The following is a 23,017-nucleotide window of genomic DNA, read 5'->3' on the forward strand; positions in this document are numbered from 1 at the left end:
TTTTCGCTCCGCCCCATGTTGCATTGATCTCTGCACATCCGGACCGGGGCATCTCTGCAGCCAGATCCGTTCTTTCGTTTCCACAGCCAGCCAGCCAGCCAACCCCTGAACATCTTCTCCCTATCCCATTCCCTCCCACAGCAAAGTCTTGGCCGCAGGACCGCGTACGTGGAAGGCTTACGTACCTTTCCTGTCTAGCTCCGGGACTGCAAATAGAAAAGGGAAGGAGAAGAAAACCTGGCCAGAGCCTACAGTCGAGCGAGCAATGAAGAAATCTCTTCTGCGCATCCCTTATACTGCTGAGTTCGCTCCGCCTCCTGTGATCCCGGCCTCGGCGAACACCCTCCAGGGGGCCGTCACCGCGCTGGGCGAGTTCCTCACATCTCCTGTCCCGCGGCAAAGGGGATTTTCTGACCACACTGTCGTCCTATCGGGCGCCGGTCTATCTGTGGCATCTGGACTGGCAGACTATCGGGGAACAAACGGGACTTACCGTTTGAATAAGACATATCGCCCCATCTACTATCATGAGTTCCTAAGTTCACATGAGGCCAGGAAACGGTACTGGGCCCGTTCATTCCTGGGCTGGACCACTCTGAATAAGGCACAACCAAATGCAGGTCACTACGCTGTTAGAGATCTCGGCCGCCACGGCAATGTGCGAAACGTCATAACTCAAAACGTGGATTCATTCCATCCCAAGGCTCACCCAAATATTCCAACCTTGGAGCTTCACGGCTATCTAAGGTCACTAGTGTGTACGTCCTGCCACAACGAGTTCCCGCGAGATGTCTTCCAGGAAGATCTGGCCCGGCTGAACCCGGCCTGGGCTGCTTTCCTACAAGAGGCTCTCGCCTCGGGCGCGCTGGACACAGAGAACCCGGACGAGAGGAGGGCCCGCGGGATGCGCACGAACCCGGACGGAGATGTGGACCTCCCGGACGCGCCCTACAACACCTTCCGCTACCCGGCCTGCCAGCACTGTCTAAGCACTCCGCCGCCTGCGCCCGATGGCACTCGGCACAAGGTTGAGGTTGACCAGGATGGTGCCTGGGCGTCGCCCAGCACCGCGGGCATCCTCAAGCCTGCGGTCATCATGTTCGGTGAGAGCATACCAAGCGCTGTAAAAGTGGCGGCGGAGCAGGCTGTGGACGGGTCCGGCAGGATGCTCGTGTTGGCCACCTCGCTTGCCACGTACTCGGCTTGGAGGCTGGCCAAACGGGCCAAGGACCGGGGGATGCCCATTGCTATCATAAATATGGGCGGGGTGAGAGGAGAGGAGACCTTCGTCACCGACCTGCATGCCGGCCAGAGCGGAGCTGAGGGAGTGAGGATAAATATGACCACAGAACAATTACTGCCGGATTTGGTCAGTGCCTTGCGGCGGTCGTCCCCGGAGGAATCTGTGCCCAACGATTCGGCGCCGCTGGAGAACAGGGGCGCCGGCGTGTTCAAAGACATGCTGTCATGATAGAACCTCTCGCATTTATAGCAAAATCCTGCCCTGCATAGCAAGAATAGATCTCAGAAGAAGTATGCCGTGCGTCCCTTTGCTGGCTCCTGTACAGGAGCAGATTCTGCCCTGGGTTCCGCCACCGTGACAGCCTTTGCGACTGGTGAGGATGTTGCAGGGGCCTTGACCTTTTCTTGTTTCTTCTGGCTTCGCGACACGCTATCCTTCTCGATCTCGTTCAAAACTGCGCGCACGTCAGAGTATGTCCACGCGTCTCTTTCTCTCGTAGCCCAGCCATGCCTCACGTACCTTCTTCCCACTCGGACTCCTTCTCCGGGTCGCCGGTCCCGAGAACCTTTTCGACGTCGACCGTCTCGCCGTTCTGGATTCTCTCGACGACCTCCCGCAGCAGCCCGATGCGCACGTCGGAGCGGCGCATGAAGGCGTCGAAGTTCTTGCGCAGCGAGATCATCTGGATCGACATGGAGCCGATCAGCAGGAAGATGACGATGAAGAACGTCGCCGGGTTCCACTCCTTCGACTTGACCTTCGTCGGCGCGCCCGGTTCGCCGCCCGTCCTGTTCTCCCGGCGCAGCGGCTTCGGGACCAGCGACTTCCAGAAGGACGCCTCGGCGACGCGGGGCTGCATGCTGATGAGGCGCGCGTTATGTCGAGGGGTCTGGAGGATCATGTGCCGTGCCGCCGTAGGCCCGGCGAGAGGGGACGATCGTGCTATCCTTCGTATCGCGAGTCGGTCCATGGCTACTCAGTGGTGCTTGTTCGGGAACTGGTGTTGAGCTGTTCGGGGGTGGCTCTCCCAATCAGAAGAAGCTTGCGATTGCTATGAGCTCTTTGAAATCCCGGATATTGGCAGGCGCAAAAGGTTGTGGGAGGACGAGAAAAGCATACGAGAGGACTCCCAGCAATTCGCAAGCAGCTCTCGTGCTATATGTTGTTTTCGAGAATTGGGAGAGAAACTTGAAGACGAGGCTATTATACAATGATCAAGTGGTAGAAATTCAAGACTTGTCGACAAGATAGAACTAGCTAGACCAATAAGTTGGACCCCTGCATTTAGCACATGGGGTGGGCTGGTTGCTGTGCCAACCATCTTCTGCCCAAGGTGGGCGAGGATGAGCTTTGATTGACTCCTACTTAGCTTGTTCACACATGAATTTCACGGGCCTTCACTACACTGGATATCTGCATTTGCATTTGCGATTGCTTGTTGCTCTTTTGCTCTCATTACCTAAGGCGTTTTCTTCAAGTATTCTCTGCAGTCTTGGTCATGATATGATTAGCAGTCACCCTCAACTTTCAAAGAGTTTTACATGGCGTCAATACAAGAGCAGGCAGAGCAGGTCAAGACAGCAGCTGCATCAATAGCAACATGCACTCCTGCGACAACTGTTCTCCTCAAAGAGCTCCTCCTTCCAAGAGACAACAATGACCCCCCTGCTGCCACAACGAAAACGACCAAGACAGCTCGAACAACCACGGCGAAGCGCAATGGCGCAGCGTCAAAAACAACGGGCGCCAAGAAGGCAACAGTGGAGGACAAGGGAGAGCTGTCAGCAAAAGAGAAGGCAATACTGGCAACACACATCATCAACGCAACACTGAAGTCTCTCGGAGATGCCGTCAAGGCTCCTCCACCAGCTACGCCTAAGGGGCCAGCTGCTGGAGCCGAGGATCACGGAAAGACTGCTCCTAGGAGGCGCGTTCGACGGTCCAACTCGGCACCCATGACGCCAATGCAGCCCCGGTCCCTCAACCGGGTTTCAACCTCCCCCGAAATCGAGAGGAAGCCGGCACGGTCACCTTCCAAGTTGAACGCCTCGACGGGCTGCCTGTGCACGGTCGAATGCGCCCGAGTCGCATTGTCAGCGCTCCGCCACCTCCGGGTTGCCGGCAAGATCAACCTTCCAGAGCTCCAACTAGAGGCCGGCATGTCGTCTTTGGTTGCAAAACTCATTGGCTTGGGGCTGATCGAGCATGCTGTGAAAGAACTGCGCCTCCTCAAGAAGATATTAGACGACCTGGTTTTGGGCGACAAGAAGCCACGCAAGGCCGAATCTACCTCTTCATCCCTCGGCCTTTTCGAGTTACTGGAGTTCCGCGGGGCTAGGCCCTCTGGCCAGGTCTTGAACTTGGTAATTAGCACACAGATGCAAGTTCTCAGAATTATGGGAAAGATGAAGAGACCGGTCGACATCGAGAAGGCTCGCGGATATCTCCAGCAAACCAACGAATTTTCCCCGACTAGCCTCCTCCTCCTGTCCGCCGGATCAACTAAGGCAGAGAAAGATAAAGCCGCTCGCCAGCTCGAAAGCCTGTCACAGCTCATTCTGGCTCTAGCACCGAGCATCTCAAGTAGTGAGGACGATGTGGCGTTGGAATCAAAACTCAGCATCAGTCCGCTGGCCGCCCTTGAGCTCCAGGCCATCGCCCTCCAGTCACGATTAATCTGGTGGAAACTGGCCGGTCACAAGGGCGATGTGGATAAGGATATCCTTGCACCGTTCTCAAGATGCATGCTTGCGTATGTTCGACGAACGGGGAAGACGGCTACGTCCAACTACAAGAGCTGCCTCGCCGCCGTCAACGAAATTCAGAATCAGATGTTGTCTCAGAGTCTCGAGCCAGCACAATCGTCCAAGTCACCACTAGCTGCTATCTACCAGGCATTGGCCAAACTGGCCCGGGAAGGGGGTCACTACAGCGACGCGGTCTCATGGACAGAGAAAATGAGCCAAATGATCGATCCGAGCCAGGATTCAGCAGCGAAGTGTTGCGCGACTTCAGCATTACTTTTAGCCTACCGCCTCAAAATACCGTGGAAATACCCGTCGCAGGACCAGTTGCTCCAGGCAGTGCTGGAAGGACTTCAGGGGCAGCTTCGAGGCGACAGCAGCGAATTGGATGATCTTTTGGATGGTCTTATCGTGGCCCTTAAGTCGGCCATGCATGTTTTATACGGGGATTTGAGTGACGCGGAGGGGAACAAATATCGACCTTCAGCGGATTTCTCTGGGCTCTTGGAACATCTTATTCAGCAGCTGCCACGATTCTGCTTTCGATGGCTTGGGAAACGACCATCATCTCAAGACGACACCAAAGGCTTTCTGCGATATGAACAGAGGCGGACTATTATGGTCAAATCGGCACCGCAGGTTCTGGATTCGGCACTGATGCTCGCGAAGACCAGCCTCGACGAGAAACGTGTAGCTTGGGACAAGTTAGACTCGCTCCTACACGATTGTCTCGGGCTTCTCGACAGTCTGGGAGACCTTGCGTCTGTTGATCCTTCGATGTACTACTATGCGAAAATCTCACATCTCTATTACATTCAACACACAATTTTCATGGAGGCAAGCAAAGGGTCAAAAGCCAACGCCAAGGAAAATATGGGCTTTGCATTGAGGGCAATGCGTCGCTCAATTGACTGCGTCAAGCACCGCTCAAGCAATGAGCGCACAAGAGCCCAGATCCTCTTCAAGCTTGAACGTATGAGCGAGCTGTATAGGGACACCGGCAGGTCTAACGATGCGCTGGCATCGTTGCAGAGTCTCAGAAATATATTGATCGAAGATGGCGTTCTTCGAGCAGTTGCCGATGCCTCTCAAGAACTTCCTCCTCGACAAGCTTGGACAATCAGCAAGGACGCAGAATTGCTTTCGTCGTCATTACGGTCTATCAGCCGATTGGAACAGGGTTGGGTTGATTGGACTCTCCATTTGGATGAGCCAGAACGGCTTGCTGCTCTTGAGCATCGGCTTGAATTTATCATCTTGAGAAACGGATCTAATACCGGCAGTGCTGGGTCTCCAGATTGTTGCATCGAAGTACTTCTTCAGCTGTGCTCCATCGACAAATATCCAGTGAGAAGGCTGAGGATTTTGACACGGCTCATGGCCGCCAACGTAGGAGACTCGAAGTACCTTGAGTCAATCCAGGCTCATTTAGAAGAGGCAGCATCTGTCAATGGCGAGGCAGTCTTGGGCGAGGACAATGGCCTGAAGAGCTGCCTTTCACATATGAAAGCTCTCACGCAGTCCATGGCTGCACTAGCCTGTCAACCGCCTAAACACGACCTGATTGAGCAGTCCATTTCTGCCTGGCGCTCCATCCTCGACAGCTCAACCAGCATTGACCAACAAATCGACGACTTGCCCGGATTGTTGGAGCACTTGCAGTCCATTGCAGATTATGCCCGACTGTCGAACCGTAATGCCCTCCTATTGGATGCCTTGCAACTTGCCTCTGACCTGAGACAAAAATCCGCCAACTTGGACACAGCCTCCCACTTGCAGATCTCAGCAGCACTCGCCCTACAGCTGACAAATGTTGGCCAATCCTCGAAAGCATCCACAGTTCTGGAGCAGGCCCGACAGTCATTCAGCGCAGGAGAAACAAAGTACCGTGAAGAAATTATCGGCTTCCTTCTCTCGCACGCGGAATACTATCTCGAGATTGGGAGCATCGAAAAGGCAGACGAGGTCCTATCGGAGATAAAGAGCATCGTTTCAGTGAACAACTTGCCTGGTAGGTCGAGGAACCGCAAATTGATATTGGCCCAGGCCTCCTTGGTGTATTCTGCTGTTGCCCTTGGTCGAGGAGACGGCCCGAACGCTCTCAACTATGCCAGGAATGCTGCACGTGTGCTATTTCAGGAATGGGCGAAAATGGAGCAAAAGGCGAAGGCTGTGACGTGCGCGCAGCCAGAGAAGTCTGCCGATGAGTCTTCGTCGCAGTTGGATGCCTCCCTGAGTACGTTAGTGGAGAAGAGCAAAGACTCAGCTCCGACAATCTCGGGACCGGAATTTTGGAAGCTGGCACATTCAGTTCTCAGCGGCCTTCTTTTCCTGTCGAACATCTATGCTCACCTGGGTATGTACCAGGAGACAGTGTACTATGCCGAACAGGCCCAGAAGGTGGCGCAGGCTGCTGGTTCCGAAGCATACCTGGCTGAGTGCGACGCTTGGATGTCTTTCATCTCAGCCAGAGCCGGCAAGCTCGAGGACGCCTTGAAGGTCGTGGGTCAAGTCCGATCCAGGCTTGATGGTGGCGACTACTCCAGCAGGCTCGTCAGTCTTTGCTGCCGACTCAGCAATATTTACCGCGAGACTAGGGATTTCGAGTCGGAGAAGGGCATGATTGAGGCGGCAGAAGCGATGGTGAATCGCATGGCAGACACTTCTGAGAGCAAGGACACTGTGGTAAAAGAACAAAGCATTGCGCCAAACGAGACGAAGACAAAGATACCCATCAGGAACAAGCGAACAATTGCCACCGCTGCGACGACACGCACGGTGAAGGCACCAGCGGCGAAGACAGCCCCGAAAAAGTCAGCAGCGAGGAAACCAGAACCGACTAGCTTGGCAGCCGTCGAACAAGAGGATGCATATCTAATATCTCTCAAGGCGTCAGTCATGGTCGAGAAAGCATCGTCAATGATTCACCAGAAAGATTGGTCTGGAGCCTGGCAACTCTTACAGGAGGTCCGCCAGTCGTCCAAGGTTGCTTCACACGTCTTGTCCGAATTACTCACAACGGCAAGGTCACTTCTCGGGCAGAGTATGCAGCAGATGTCTGAGGACGCTGTCTATTCTGTCATCCAAGAATCGACGTTGTCGTTCCCTTCCGTCAGCAGTATCCCGCAGTCGGATCGATTCTCGCTGATGAAGACCTCTCCTCCTCCGAAGACATCGGTCGCTCCCGTTTTTCAAGAGAAGGCGACAGCATACGATCCTCAAGGATATTTGGAAAATCTGCGGGAGGCACGTGAAATGCTCTTGGAAGCCCACACAATGGCTTCTGTCATGGGTGATGGCAGGGAAGTACGCAGAACCTTGGGCATGCTACAGACCGTTGTGATTCTTCTCTCAGCGGCATCACCTTCAGCCAAAAAGACCGGTATTCTTGGACATCCAGGATACGCCACTTGTGCGGTGGAAATGGCGCGGAATTTGACCTGGCGCAGAGAGTACAACGCCCTCCTGACGGAGAAGCACTCGGGAAGGAATGGATTGGAGTGGCCTGAGGACATTCGATCTTCAGAAACAAGACGAGCGAGTCTGAGTCGAGTGGTTGATATATGCAAGTTCCAACGCGAGTATATCGACATCATTCCTCAGGAATGGAGTGTGGTCTCCATCTCACTTAGCGACAACAAGCACGACCTGTGTATCTCGAAGCTACAAGCTGGCCAAAATCCGTTCGTCATTAGACTTCCTCTGGAGCGAGCAAGTTCCCGGGATGCCGACAGTGATGTTTTCGATTTCCAGCAAGGTCGAACGGAACTACTTGACATTATCAAGCGGGCTAATGAGACTTGCCACACCAAGCGAGACTTTTCAGTCAAGGGCGCAAAGACAGCCTGGTGGGTTGAACGGCAAGCCCTAGACGTACGTCTTGGAGAGCTGCTTGAAAGGATCGAACAAGTGTGGCTTGGTGGATTCAAGGGTATCTTCTCGCAGCATAAGCGGCACCCAAAGCTACTCGCAAAGTTCCATAAGAGCTTCACAAACATCCTTGACAAGCACTTGCCGTCACGTCGTCAAGTCCGCGGAAAGAAATCCAAGGCTCCAGCGGCAAAGGTCACGCTCGACATGAGAATACTCGAACTCTTCGTCGGATTCGGAGACGCGACGAGTGAAGACGCCGACTTTGACGAGATGCTCAACGATCTACTATACTTCGTCGTCGACATTCTGCAGTTTCATGGCGAACGAAATGCCTACGACGAGATCGACTTCGATTCCATGGTGGTCGAGACTCTGGACGCACTCCACTCATATCATGCGGAAGCCAAGAGTCAGGATGGCGCAGAGACAAGGAGCCACACGATTCTGGTTCTGGATAAGGCTCTGCACACATTTCCCTGGGAGTCACTGCCGTGCCTGCAAGGGCTGGCAGTCTCTCGGGTGCCTTCACTGGCATGCCTCCGCAGGTTAATTTTGGAACAAAAGCCACGCACAGCCTCTGAGACGGACGGCCCAGAGCATCCGGCCGGACACCACGTCTCGATTACATCCGGGACATACATGCTCAATACTAGCGGCGACCTCAAGACTACCCAAGCCACCTTCGAAGAGCCACTTTCGACGCTCGGAGACTCTTGGAAGTGCATTGTCAAAAAGGCACCCACCGAATCTGAGTTCGAGAGCGCCCTCTCATCCTCCGACATCCTCCTCTACATGGGCCACGGCGGCGGCGCGCAGTACATACGCAACCGTACGATCCGCAGGCTCGACAAGTGTCGCGCGACCGCTCTGCTCATGGGCTGCAGCTCGGCGAGCCTGACTGACGTGGGCGACTTCGAGTGCTACGGCCTGGTCTGGAGCTACATGCTGGCTGGCTGCCCGGCCGTGGTAGGGACGCTGTGGGACGTGACGGATAGGGACATCGACCTGTACACGGGGAGGGTCTTTGAGGAGTGGGGACTGGTCGCGAGTGGCACGTTCCCTGGGAGGGAGGACGCCAGGCAAAAGGGCAAGGCTACTAATGGTGTCGCTGCTGATGACGCCGCGGGACGTGATACCAAGAAGCCTGGGCGGTCTGGCTCGCGGAAAAGGGCCGCAGCGGAGGCGGTGGACAGCGACGATGCTGGTGTCGCCGCGGGCGCTGGCGGTGGCACAGCTTGCGAATACGGCGACGCGTCCCTGCCGGAGGCTGTCTCCCGCGCGAGGAACTCTGGCGTCTGCAAGTTCAAGTACCTGAACGCAGCGGCGGTCTGTGTCTACGGCATACCGGTGTACGTCGATCGCAGCGGCGGCCATCATCGTTAGGCATGAGCACATCGACTCCCGGCCCGGGGAGCGATGACGGCTGCATGATGGGGTCCTAGACTGTGGTTGAATTTTGTTGGATAGTAGTTGCCTCCCCACTGCGAGTTTTTTAAGTACGGGGTGTGGTTTTACAAGAAATTAATTGGAGGGCAGCAAGGCGTTCTGGTGATTTCGTGTCACTACTGCCGTCATGGCTCTCACGAGCATAGCACCATGGGTGGATAGCATAGCGTGTCTGCCTTCCCGGGCGAGCATGAGAAGGAGAAGCATTGGCGTTGGCAGCGTGTGTTTAGACTGAATGGACAGAATTCCCACAAGACAGCCGTTGTACTGAGTGAGCTCCCTCGACCTGACGTTTCTCTGACATGAGGATTCGAGTCATCACCCTCAATGGGAAATTCAGACGTGCAACAGCCCACAGCAATCGGTCCGTCGGATGGTCGAGCCGAGCCATGAACACAACTCAGATATGTCAAACACGACAGCCGTGGCGCTGCGATCAGCAAAGTTTCTTAACTGCGGCCGCGATATTGGCGTTCAAAGGAGATCTGAGACAAATCCAACGTGGGCCCCGCCGTTGGTTCGTGTCGTGTCGTGTCGGCGCTCCTCCTCCCTGCCACTGCCACGCCCTGCCCTTGGCGATCTACCGTACCCGTTGCAGAGGAAACGTCGCTTGTTTCGTTTGGCCATCGCGTGCGTTCACGATCGGCCGGTGCCTTCTAAGACAGATCTCCGTCCGTCCGCCTCTGCCCCCCTCCTCTCACCTACACGAACCCATAACCCAGCCCCCCTGAGCGAGGCGGAGTTTCCTTTCCAGGTAAGCCATGTTTAGTTGTTGAGCGCGGCGGATCTCAGCGCTCTGCTCCCTCCCTGACCCTCGCCCGAGCAGGGGGACGAGCAAGGCCAGGGAGGAGGAGCACGGTGGCCGCATCTGGTTGCCTCCTGCAAGCGAGCGCGGGCATGGCCATGTCGATCCCCTGTTGAGCTGGGGCTCTCAAGCGCAGAGGCAGGGCCCAAGAAGCGCAACCCCCTCCCCTCTTCCCCGGGCCGCGCCCCAATGAGACAGACCAGACCCTTGGGTGCGTTGTTATTTGTTGTTTCCCACCCCGGTTCCCAGCCTGCGTGGGTAATAACCTCCCGGGAGGCTGTTCAGGATCTGCCTTGTCCATCCGTAGAAACAAATGCTTGGTTGTTTGGGGTGATGCAGCTGTCTTCCCTCGGTGAGAGATTAGAGCAAGGCTCTTCTGGATTAGGGACGACGAGCTTTGGAGATCGACCCACTTGGGCATCAAAAACGCTTGCCTCTCTTCTTGTTCTTGCTCTTATTATTGTTACCACAAGTTGCTATGTATGTACCTGTGATATACTTGCAAGCCAGGAAGGGCCCGTAGCGGGATTTGTCGCCATATTACCGCTTTGGGGAGGGAACTAGTGCCAGTTCAGTCTACTTGGCAATTCAATTTCCCCTACGGAATAATACATCCTAGTCCATACCAGAACATGTTATTCGATTCCCAGCCCCGGTTGAAGACGAGAAGAAATGACAAATGATGGGTGTGCTGTACGTCTAAAGAATGAACCGGTTTACTCTAGTTTGACCTGCCCTGCGGTATAGCTTTTGAGATACGTGGGCGTCGAGATCCAGTCTTCGTTCCCTTCACGAAGTCCTGCTCTCTGTTTGCGGTGAGCCCCCACCTAAAGTGAAGCTAGATGCTTATTGTACACTAGTACGACTTTCTGAGGCAGGGCACATGAGTGAGGGCGTAATAAAGAATCACACGCCAGGTCGCATCGAGCGGGTCAATGGTTGGCGGCGCGATACGTAACCCGGTAGCGAGACTGCCAGACAACGGACGGATGGATAGCAAGACAAGGACCATAGAGCTTCAACGAGTGGAGGGGCCACACATGTGGGGGAACAAGGTCACCAGAATTACGACAATTAGCCATTGAAGTATTCCGTACCACCTTGGAACGTTACAGCCACCCGTTGCTGGCGTCGGGTAGCTGAAGAACCAGTCGTATCTTTGGGAATTGCGAGGTCGATCCACATTGAGGGCGATCAAGGGGTGTTCGTCTTGGGGTCTGATCGCCCGTATTGCTCACAAAGGCGAATCTCGTGGCCCTCGAGGTTAGGGGCTTATCAATGCAAAACCTGCAGGTCATATTAGGGAATCATGAAAGATTGGACGACAGAGCAGATTGGGGGCCCTGCAAGTGTGCGCTGTGCCCGGGAGCTTCGCGGCTTGCCAAGACGCAACGGTTTCGTTGCGCCCAGATTCATTAGATGGCATGCGTTCCCCTACGTCTCGATGCTGTGGTGGAGCCCCCGTCCGTGCTGGATGTGTAGTGCTTAAATGTGAGCACGGTGAAGTGGGAGTTGGGACGATGGTCCAGGCCGGAGATGCATCATCAGGGATGCCAAAGTTTATTTGGAACAGATCTTGCCGGTTTGAGGGGCATGGGGCAGCAATCTCACACTGATTTGCTGACGATGCCGCGGATCATTGTGAATCTTGCCACTGTTCGCGTGGTTTTACCGTTCTGAATTTAGGTGAGTAAGTTCCAATCTTTCTTGTCCCTGTACGTGAGCAAAGAGGCTGGGCTCCCCTGAGAGCTATGAGGTTAATGAGTCCTGCATATTCGGAAACACTCGTTCCCGTGTAACCGGTCACAGTTGAAGATCGTCCGCATGCCCGGCGTTTACGGATGGCCTTGCATCTCAACGGACGTCTTCAGCTCCAATGTGAGCAAGAGTTCGACCCTGAAATGTATCACCCTGCTTCGCAAATAATCAAGTTATACAAGGCGTCTTATGAGGCAGTGACTGCGGCCCGGGTCGTGGCCTGGTCATGTATTTCTCATAACAGATTTTCGCTCACAATATCACCTAGAGGTCTGACGTGACTGGCTCGGTTGGTTCCTCCTTGTGTAGCATGATCAGTGGCTTGCAGGTGATCGACCGTCAAGTGTTGTGTGGCGGACATGTCGTGCGCCAGAAGGATCCTACATGTTCGAAAGCCTTTCTGCCAGTCATTCGGCCTGGTCTCAGTCCTGGTCTCGGGTATTGCGTCCTTCTGCGGGTTCTGATGTTGAATCTGATGCTGACTAGGATCATGCTGTGTGATGCTGAGCGCAAATGATGCGACGCAGCTCGCCTTCTGCTCTCGCTTGGAAAGGCTGAGCCCTCTGCAGTTTGCACTTTGAGCGCTGCAGCTGCGGTGTGACAGAAAAAAACACCTGAAGTTCTGGACGAGAGACGCGCGCGCGCGCGCTGGCTCCCAGTTGCTACGTGGCTCATCGCTTGCCTGGACCGAGCCGCCGCTTCCTGGCAGGAGTCAGCATTGTAATGCGAACTGTCCCATCCGAACCTTGTACTGGGGCGGCTGACAGCAGCAAGCGTAGCATCCTGCGGCTCAGGTAAGAAGTATCAGATGAAGTCTCATCGTACAGTAACGCCGAAGGTTGGTGTGTTCTGAGCTTGGCACGACCAACAGGGGTACAGCACATGGTGGTTGGTGTGTTGACAGACTTTTGGACTGCCCATCGGCTGGTCGGAGCACCTTGTGTGATCTCGGCCATGTTGGGATCCTGCCAGATGCTCACTCACCTGATCAGCTAATCTCGTACAGCACAGTGAGCGGTGAAGCAGGGGTAAGGATACCCGGCAACCAGGTTCATAAGGACTTGTCAGAAAGTCCGTTTGGCCGATGGCCCGAGTGCAAGAGCCTCCTGTTCATCAGATTGGGGGCGTTCGGGAGAGGTTCCCAAGCTTGTTATGCCATGCTGTCCGGACCGCATGAGATGCACCCGGGAGTCCAGGCTGTGTCATGTGTAAGGGACACAGCATGAGAGTCAAGCGAAGACAGTATCGTGTCGTGTCGTGTCGTGTCGTGTCGTGTCTTGTCTCGGCGTAGGCAATAACAAAGTGGCTTTCCGCCGCAGCAAGCAAGGAGCCTTGATACAGACAGGAGATTGCAGATCAGAGTCTTAGGCCCAGGTCCGGCCTGGTGTCTCCTGAAGACGACGCGGGCCTGAACCCTGAGCCCACGAGGCTGGCCCGGGAGTGGCAGCTAGTGTTGGCGACAAACGTAGGGCGGCTTGGAATTGGAGGGTGGTGGCCGAATGAGGTCAAGCCTTGCGAACCTGGGAGCAAGCCGGGAGGACAGGTTAGTTTCCCAACATCCCAGCACGCCCCAGCAGCCAATGCCATGGATGAGCGCTGCAACGGATGATGGCTAGCGGCTGTCTGGCTCACGCAATGCCACGCGACGCAACGGACTTGCATGACTGTTGCTTGTAGACCAGATGAGCAGCAGGAGACAAGCAGGCAGACAGGCAAGCAAGCAAGCAAGCAAGCGGGGAGATCTGCGTGTGTGTGGTGTGTGTATGCGTGTACTGTATATGCGTGGGTGTGGTTGCGGAAGAGAAAAGGGCTGAAACAAGGCTCCCAATTGGGAGTCAAGGATGAGCTTGTAAGTGAATGCTGGAATTGTGACGCTGCAGCGATGGTGTCGGCGGCAGGGGCAGGATGGATGGGACGTCATCCGTGCCAAGGTGAGGCCAGGATGGCTGTCACGTCGTCGGTCACGTCGGTCACGTCGGTGAAGATTCCCATGAGCCAGCATCCAATTCCCCCCGAGGGTGCTGGGGAGTGATGGTCGATGATGGTCGGGGACGCTGACGAAGCAATTTGTCAAGTGCAACTGCGATGGGACGCATGACTGGATTGGGAGGTGCTTGGGGGAGTTGGTCCGGCCGAAAGCTTAAAAAGCGGGAACGGCCAACAAAGTTGCAGTTTCCCATCTGCAAGCTGCAGCTTCCTCCCCTGTCTGCACCTGGCCTCCCTGCCTCCCTGCCTCCCTGCCTCCCTGCCACTCCTGCCTCCCCTGTGGCTGCAGTCAGAGACAGGTGCAGGCAGGTGCGGGCAGGTGCAGACGATGCAAGTGCAGGTGTAAGTGCAGCAGGTGCAGGTGCAGGGGGCCCTTTGAGGAAAAGTGCCCTCTGGCTGCAGGCTGAAGGCTGAGCCAGACCTTCGACGAGCAAATCGGTGCACGTCGCAGACTCGTAGTGCTGCTGATCATGACGACTTGCTTGTTTTTGATTGTCTGTCTATCTGTCTATCTGAGTCTGTCTCTTGCAGGATCGACGGGAGCCCATTGCTTCTAGAACCTCGCAAAGTGTTCGACGCCCGGTTGCTTACTGATGCTAACATGACGAAGCTCGGCCATGACATACCACGACCATACACGCTTTGGGGGAGTTCAGGTGAAGCACACCCGCTGCGCAGCGAGGCAGCACGGCAAGGTGGAATAATGCAAATCACGCAAACCCTATCTGTGCTCCGCACACCTCTCGCGAGCCGTGTCGGCGCCTGACGCCCGTCAGTTCCCCGATGGATGTGACGGTGAGTCGGGACGGGTCGCCCTGAGGCTGGAGCTGTCTTGGGGGGTTGTGGATGAACAGATGGTCAGATCCATTGCTGAACGCTCGCCTGGCCCCCAGTGGGCACGTGCAGACGATCCAGAGTAGGCAAGCTTTCAACGCCCCATCTACTATTACTCCGAGCTGCGAGAGACTTGTACCCTGCGGTAGAGTCCTCTGCCACACCCGTCCCCTGCCCGTTATCTGACACGACCTTTCGTCTCTAGTGCCCGCTTGATTCATCCCCCCGTCTTTTGTCATCAACAAAGTCCTACCCTCAAGCTACTGACACCCGAGCCTGACGTGCTCAACAAGATTGACAGGTCGATATGGATCGCACGTCAGAATGTGAGATGTGAGTTGTGAGACACCAGCCAGACAGGGAGCAAGCATACTGAAGATGTCGCCCCCAAGAGGGCCAAGCAGGTCCATAGGACCCTGTGACATCACGCGCGCACACACACATACACACACATACCCACGGTGCCACGCCACAATGAATTCTAACTCTCTTTGTCTCTTTCTCTCTCTCCGCATATCACAGCCTCGCCCGCCGTGCCGTGCACCACGTGGAACGCGAGACACTCTGGGACATGGTCGATCATGATGATCGACATGGGCATCAAAGCAAGTCATCAATCGGCCCTCTTCCTCGCTCCAGTCTCAGCAATGCGCCTCATCTCATTTCTGCACCCGGCAGGAGCAATGGCATGTCGTGCCAGGCCCGGTCTTGACAAGCCCATCAAACAAACCTTAAAAAGTCAACACGCACACACAGACGTTGACTTGCCTCGTTCGGGCAACGGGCTGCTGTGGGAGCCAAACCTACCCACTGTAATTACCCGCCTGGTAGCGCAGCCAGGCTGTCGCCGCGTGCCATGCCATGCCATCCATGCGAGCCAGCAGCCCATCACATTTAACATTTCGGCTTCCTGTCGAGATCTTGGTGTGATCTGGCATGACAGGCTGCTTGCTAGACCCTGTCCCTGGCCCTGTCCCTGGCTTCTGGCCCCTGGCCCCGGCTCGTTGCTTCACCTACTGCCTCTTGACAGGACAGCTAAGCCTGGAAGCTTGTAACTATGGGCCACAACCGAACCACTTTGACTTCGTGCTATTTCTGCAGGCAACCTCACGGCCTTGGCCGCCTTGCTCGGGCCCCAGGATCTTGGTCGCACTCACGATGGTGGAGGTTCCTGCCAGCAATCAAAACACATTCACAAGCCTTGCTCGCTGCTCGCTGCGTAAGGTGTCGTGGAGGGATGTGATCTCCATCGACAGGGCCCTGACCGGCGTTTGTTCGGCTGTGTTGCGGAATCGGGTGGGCACCGTGCACAAGAGCCATCTGTTCTGTCGAAACTTGTGGTCTCTACCAGCCCTACGATTTCGCAGAGGGTGCCGGCTGTTTCCCAGCAGCCGACGGGTCATTCTTTTCTGAGGTCTGCGCCGTTGACCTGAACCCGGCATTTGGCCTGTGCCAAAATACCTGCGTGTAACACAGTCAATAGACAGGTCATTGCGAGGGTTGATGATCGGATTGCCCCGCCAGCCCGGATCCTGGCACTGGGATCATGAGAAACGTTTCTCTCGAGAGCCCCAGCTCGTTGGGCTTTTCCGGCCCGTTGACTTCTACCCCGTGCTAGCCACTGCAGACCCTGGTGGCGAAAGCATCCGGCACAGTCCCCCGGCCCCATGGTTCGCAACGGTTTGGTTTCCGATGCGCAACGGGCCCACATCCTGGCTTATCACGACCAGAGTTGACAAGGCTCATTACCGGGGACGGCGCCCTGGCTCGTGCTCAAGCAAAGATTTTAAAGTTCTACAACTCAGCATGAGGCTCGAGATTCGTCCCGAGATGGAATTAACAAGGCATCGAATATGTAGACTAAACATTTCGCGTCGATTCGATGCGAGCCGAGGCAGCGACAAGAACTTTGTCCGCGGTTTCACACATACACACACACACACATATGCACGCATTGCTGCGGGGCGAATCGGTACAGGAGCTGACTCTGCTGATCAAGACTTACACATCACTACACACACGAATACGCATGCAGAGACAGACGGACGGACGGACAGACACACAGAGTGACGGAGGGAGGTAGGGAGTTCTGTGCAAGGAAAAAAGGGTGTTCTGACTATACGTACAAAGTATACCTACCTACGCAGAGCGGTTTGACTTATGAGGGCGCCCCCACCTCTGCGCACCCTGCTTGTCTTGATTGGTGGCGGTGCTAAAGCTCAGCATGCGTCCAAACCCCAACATCAGATCCATCCACGCATTAGCATCGTCGTTAAGACCTACCACAGTAGTCGCGCACTGATTTGACAACTCCGCCTCTCCGCGCGTGCAGTACGCACATGTTGGCCATGGGAACTATCACAGGCAATATCTCCCTGCCAAACACGCATCGCTCCCGCGGCTAGTGGCTCGCATCCGACAACCTGGCTGGTGAGGAACCTGTGTCATTGCTGTATGAATGGATACGGATGGAGACGGTCCTCTCCCCAGCACCCAGCCAAGTGGACGCACGGCCTGATCCTCGACCATCGATTGTGTACTATGTACTATATCAGCCGTACACCCTTGCACCTTGAACAGATTTACCTCGCTTCGCTTCACCTGCCTATCGCCAGCTGGAAAGCTGCTTGGATGTGCCTTTACGGTGTCCCTTGCACGCGTTCCCTACAGGTGCCTTAGTCTAACAACCGGCACGCTGTTCGAGATATCTGGGGCACTTGGACCATAAAGACGAACCTCCCACCGCTGTGATCGACCGAGCTGTTTGCCTGCTCTCTCTGAGTTTCTTTTATCCCGTTGCTCCCGCCAAACAAGTCTGAACCTCAACGATTTATCAGAGTCAACCTGCCTACCTTGAACGAGTCACATGCGTGATACACATCGACAAACAGACAGGCACGCACACACACATCCGGGCTCAGCCAGCAACCAGCAATCTATTCGAGGTGATTCGAAAGCTCATACGCCATTCCACGGCGCGACCATTATTACACAAGCATACAACCAACCATACAGACAGCCATCCACCCGTCCATCCACCCATACACTTATCCACCCATCCATCCTCGGACTAAAGTGGAGGTCTTCCCAAGCCCACGCTACGGGAGCGCACACGACCGTTGGACTCCATTTACCCCACAGTCTCTGACCGCCGAAAACACCCTCTTCCGTCCTCCACCACGGGAGGAGAACAAGGTCTAGCACGCATCGACATCCCAACAAAGTCGCAGGCGCACGACTCTCTGGCCCCTGACCCCTGGCCCCTGTCGTGCAGTGCAGCGCCGTGCAGTGCGCCACGCAGTGCTGCTTGTTCCACATACAGCCAGACAGCCAGAGTAGTACCCTTTCCACTTAGTGCCTCTCACCCTGCCGCCTCCGCTGCTACTGCAGAAGAGCGGGTCCGCCTGCATACTGTGAGCCGGGTTTAGTGGAGAACCCCAGCTTCAGAGAGTTCAATAATAATCAATCATCTTGGTCCTCGCCAGGAGGTATGTACACTATTTCCGTACCCTGACTACTGTGTGTGCGAGGTGTATCCACACTTCTTCCTCTGGTGCAGGTGGAGGAGCGCCCACCTTTTCCGCCAGAGATCCAACCAGATCCAGCCCATTTCACCCGCCCGTCTTGTTGCTGCCTCTCTCTCCTCTCTGAGCTCTGCTCGCTCTTCTTCAAAACCCACGGCCAACCCGTCCGGCCAAAACCACCAGCCAGCCCACTCCATCCAGCCCGGGCCAGTCAAACAAGACGAGCTCCCGACAGCCTGAATCCCCTTGTTTATTACCCTTCTGCCCCGGACCCAGATCTCGAGCCCGAGCTATTGTCGCCTGCCCCTCTGGGGTCGCTGGAGGGCACATATAGTGAGGAGGCTGACATATATCAATCAAGCTGGGCTCCGAAATACCAAATACCCCTGTGGTTTTTCAGCAACCCTGGCAGACAGGCATATCATGGCCCTTGTGCTCTGGTGAACTGTCTGCTTTGCTCCCCCTCACCTGCAATATCGCCGTCGTCATCGTTCTCTCCAACACCAGCTGCAGAATACACCACACAAACTGACGGATAACCAAGAAGGCAAGGCTAATTGTCGGACCATCAGTTGGAGAAGAGTGGCCCCGTCCCGCTCTAAAACTTAAAGAAAGCTCGCTGTTGGAGACGCCTTGATCCTGACCTTCATCGCCAACCCGCCCCAAGATCTGAATTCAAAATTGGACTCCGAGGAGTTCCCGACTCGAGCCTGACCCTGCCCGCCCTGCCCGCCCTGCCCCTCAGCACCCTGTGCCTGTTTGCTTCTAGACCAGAACTACCAAAAGGCGCCGTCGATGATCACTTGCTGCTTTTGACCCAAGCTCTCTGCATTAGCAATAGCCATGTCAGCGGCTCAATCCCACTTCAATATCAAGGCCCTCCCTGCTGATTTGCGTCCCGACCTTTTCCATAGAGGTATTGGACCCGAACCCGACTCAAACTTACACGCCTACTCTCTAAACCGTTCTCATTACGACAACTCTGTTCACGCGACGTCCCACCAACAAGGCTTCGCGGACACTGCCCTTTTCACCCAAGACTTCGCTTTTTCTACCTACCAGGGCCTAAGAGAACGCTCATCCATTAGTTCTGCTGTCTCAGAGGAACATGCCCCCGGCTTGTTTGCCAATCGACAGCGCCAGTCCATCTCCTCAACCATGGCAGACACTCAAGTGACAGCGCCGTCAATCACAGCCCACGCTCCCTACTTCGGGACCGCTGATTCCAATCGAGGAAGATCAAGCGTGGACGGATCTGATGATGGGAGCCCAGATGCCAACCACAATGGTCACTCATTGGAGGACCCAGTGTCGGATGAGTTCGGCTTGACTTCGCTAGGACCGGGTGATGGGACTGACTTGGGCGCCAAACATAAGGACGACAAATCTGACACCGCTCCGGCGTGGAGTGAGTTAAAAACCAAAGCTGGCAAGGAGCGCAAGAGGTTGCCTCTAGCATGCATCGCTTGCAGGAGGAAAAAGATACGCTGCTCGGGTGAGAAGCCCGCCTGCAAACACTGTCTCCGCTCTCGGATACCGTGTGTGTACAAGGTTACAGCCCGGAAGGCCGCGCCTCGGACTGATTATATGGCCATGCTCGACAAGCGACTGAAGAGAATGGAGGAGCGCATCATCAAGATTGTCCCAAAGAACGAGCAGGACGGCATCTCGTCCGCTGTCCCGCGCGCAGTAGTAAAACCTGCAATTCCCGGCACTCTATCTTCAGGCAAGGGAAATTCCAGAAAACGTGGTGCCGAGGAGGCTTTCGGGCAGGACTTGGACAATTGGGCCAAAGTACCCACGAAACCGAGCCTCGAAAGCCCGCCAAGGCCAACTTCTTTGATGATGGTGCACGAATCTGAGGAGACGAAGCTGTTGCAGGAGGGAGTACAGTCTTTGCCATCCAGGGAGATCCAAGAGCATCTCGCAGACGTGTTCTTTGAGAGTGTCTATGGGCAAGCATATCACATACTTCACAAACCAAGCTACATGAGGAAGTTGAGGTAGGTGTTGCTCCCCATCATATTCAAAGCTATCGGAACACGCTGACAGTCTTCTAGGGCTGGCACCTTACCGCCTGTTCTCATCCTCTCCGTATGCGCCATGTCCGCTCGATTCTCGAACCATCCTAAATTGAACACTTCGCCAGCCTTCTTGCGAGGCGAGGAGTGGGCTGCCGCTGCTCGAGACATCGTCACAAAAAGATACGAGTGGCCCAATATAACCATCCTCACGTGCCTTCTTATATTGGGATTGCATGAATTTGCTACATGCCACGGAGGGCGCAGTTGGGCCCTCGCGGGGCAAGCAATAAGAATGGCATTTGCTCTTCAATTACACAAGGATCTCGAATATGATCCTTTGAGACCCGGTACCCGGCTTAGCTTCACAGATCGCGAGATTCGCAGGAGGACCATGTGGGCGTGCTTCCTCATGGACAGGTTCAATTCATCCGGGACTGACCGGCCGACTTTTATCAAAGAGGAAACATTGAGGATTCCGCTACCAATCAAGGAGAAGAACTTCCAGTTCGAAGACATGCCAGGTTTGACAGAGAACCTGCAAGGCGAGGTTCCTAACAGTGCCGCTTTGGAAGGCATGGAGAAAGAAGACGCCAAGAACAACATGGGCGTAGCCGCGTACATGATCAAGGCGGTAGCAATCTGGGGCCGTGTGATAAACTATCTCAACCAGGGCGGGAAGGACCTGGATGACAAGCCCATGTGGGATCCCGATTCCGAGTACATGAAGCTCATCAAGCAAGCGGAGGACATGGCAACGTCATTGCCCGAGTCGCTGGTATACAATCCTGATAATCTCCACTTACATGACACAGAAGGCATGGCGAACCAATTCCTCTTCCTCCACATTGCCATCCAGCAAAATATACTATTCCTCAGTCGGTTTGCGGTTTCTTCACCAAACGCGAATTCTCTCCAGGACATACCCAAATCCTTCGTCACCAAGGCCGGTGCGAAGGCCTTTTGCGCAGCGAATCGCATCTCCGAGCTCCTCAAGGACTCCGAGTCCTGCTTCATCACTGCACCTTTCGTGGGCTACTGCGCATTCCTGTCCAGCACAGTACACATATTCGGCATATTCTCCGGCAATCCCACCATCGAAGCGACCTCAAAGAGGAACTTGGCAATCAACATCAAATCACTTTCGAAGATGAAGCGCTTCTGGGGGATGTTCCACTTCATGACAGAGAACCTGAGGGATCAATACCGCAACTGTGCCGACGCGGCACGGCGCGGCACCCTGCCAGGCGACGCATCGTCATCTCCCATCTTCCAGTACGGAGACTGGTTTGATCGATACCCACACGGCGTATCACAGTCCGATTTCGTCGACCCGGCCATCTACAAGAAGAAAGAGAAGGGCGAGGACGCCGTCCTGGAGCAGAAGCCCGAGCTGCACACTGTGGAGGAGTTCTTCACGACCTTGTCACCGCAGACCAAGGAAGCGGGAGCACGTTCAAACTCGATGTCCATGAAAAAGGCAAAGGCCCTTGCGGCGAAGAGGCACAGCATAAGCTCTGCTCGCAGCGACCCCCACGGAACAGCCCACGGCCTGGAACCGCTGATGACGGACATGAACGCGGACCAGCTGCATCGCCTGCAGCAGCAGGGTCGCTACCCGGGCGCCGCCCTGGGCGGCCAGACGAGTCGTGCGGCGAGCTTCTCCGCCCTCAGCGCCGCGCCACACTCGGCCGCGTACCACGGCACCATCTCGCCCATCAGCCCGGTCACGGTCGGCCACGGGCAGTTTGGCGGCGGCGGCGGTCACCACGGGATGTACGGCCACGACATGCTCTCGCTGCAGCTCGCGCAGAACGGCATGCTCCCGCACTCGATGCTGGGGCCGTCGTATGTCTCTGCGGGGCTGGACCCCACAGCGACGGCGGCCATGATGGACGGGTTGCCCGGCTGGGACGGTGCCGACAACAACAACGGTGGCGGCAGGGAGGCATCCCGCGGTTCGGCGGACGGCCCGCACAACAACCCGCACCACACCGTCTTCGGGCACGGGCACGACGGCGGGTCGGCAGCCTGGTTCATGCCGTTCAACTCGACCGAGGTGGGCGATGTCGGCCTGGCGTCTGCGATCGACGGGTTCGGGAGCATGTTTGGCTCAGGCGCCGGAGGGCACGGCTCCGGGATGGGCGGGGGCCATTGACAATCCATGAACTGGCGGGATATGACCGTCTAGATGCCAGGATAATGATTGGTCATGGTGAGAAAGGCGGAGGAGATGTCCGTGGCACGGGGATGATCGTTAGACGACCTGGTTGAACACGGTTGTAGCATCTACGGCGTCGGGCTTTTGGGAGACAAACTTAATGTATATGGGGTTACGGTGTTTGGAAACTTGGAGCGGGCTAAGGCGCCTGGAAATCACTCGCTCAGTAGTATACCAAGAAGGGCCGAGGGAACAGGGAGGATGGGGGACGTAGATGGGCACACGCCAGACCCGTCAATGTGCAGCATCATTACACTGTACTTGGGAAGATTGTACAGGCTAATAGACAACCGTGCGATAAACCAATCTCGTGGGCCCTTGTGTGAGCTGTTGGTCGCCTGGGTTGACTGAAATCCATTTAGTCGCACCAAACTTTGATACTGCTGTTATCTTTGCGATATCAGTTCTGGCGGGTCTTCTATTGAATTGACGTCAACTGCTACGGAGTGTTGTATTGCCCTGTTGGTAATAACTTGGAAATGAATTTCAAACGAGACGGATGCTGGAAGAAAGTATTCTTGCCGCTTACCCGGTAGCTTGGCTCAGGTGGCAGGACTTCCAG

The 23,017-nt window shown here is 55.5% G+C and overlaps 4 protein-coding genes across 4 annotated transcripts; 3 read left to right on the forward strand and 1 right to left on the reverse strand.

Moving 5' to 3' along the window:
• Nucleotides 1–265: 265 nt before the first annotated feature.
• Nucleotides 266–1,471, forward strand: J7T55_011143 (uncharacterized protein; the record flags this gene model as incomplete). The annotated part of the gene is made up of 1 exon (XM_053135550.1): nt 266–1,471. One exon carries the CDS (start codon nt 266–268, stop codon nt 1,469–1,471), a length of 1,206 nt encoding a protein of 401 aa, XP_052986783.1.
• A 53-nt stretch (nt 1,472–1,524) lies between these two features.
• J7T55_011144 (uncharacterized protein) lies at nt 1,525–2,213 on the reverse strand (the record flags this gene model as incomplete). Its single annotated transcript, XM_053135551.1, has 2 exons — nt 1,525–1,697; nt 1,763–2,213. The coding sequence occupies 2 exons, from the start codon at nt 2,211–2,213 to the stop codon at nt 1,525–1,527; spliced, it is 624 nt and encodes a 207-aa protein (XP_052986784.1).
• Nucleotides 2,214–2,784: 571 nt separating this feature from the next.
• Nucleotides 2,785–9,243, forward strand: J7T55_011145 (uncharacterized protein; the record flags this gene model as incomplete). Its single annotated transcript, XM_053135552.1, has 1 exon — nt 2,785–9,243. One exon carries the CDS (start codon nt 2,785–2,787, stop codon nt 9,241–9,243), a length of 6,459 nt encoding a protein of 2,152 aa, XP_052986785.1.
• Nucleotides 9,244–19,056: 9,813 nt separating this feature from the next.
• Nucleotides 19,057–22,392, forward strand: J7T55_011146 (uncharacterized protein; the record flags this gene model as incomplete). The annotated part of the gene is made up of 3 exons (XM_053135553.1): nt 19,057–19,621; nt 19,772–20,216; nt 20,274–22,392. 3 exons carry the CDS (start codon nt 19,057–19,059, stop codon nt 22,390–22,392), a joined length of 3,129 nt encoding a protein of 1,042 aa, XP_052986786.1.
• Nucleotides 22,393–23,017: the final 625 nt, after the last annotated feature.

The sequence above is a fragment of the Diaporthe amygdali genome (genome assembly GCF_026229845.1).
Source record: "Diaporthe amygdali strain CAA958 chromosome Unknown NODE_56_length_267093_cov_64_804720, whole genome shotgun sequence".
NCBI classification, from domain to species: domain Eukaryota; kingdom Fungi; phylum Ascomycota; class Sordariomycetes; order Diaporthales; family Diaporthaceae; genus Diaporthe; species Diaporthe amygdali.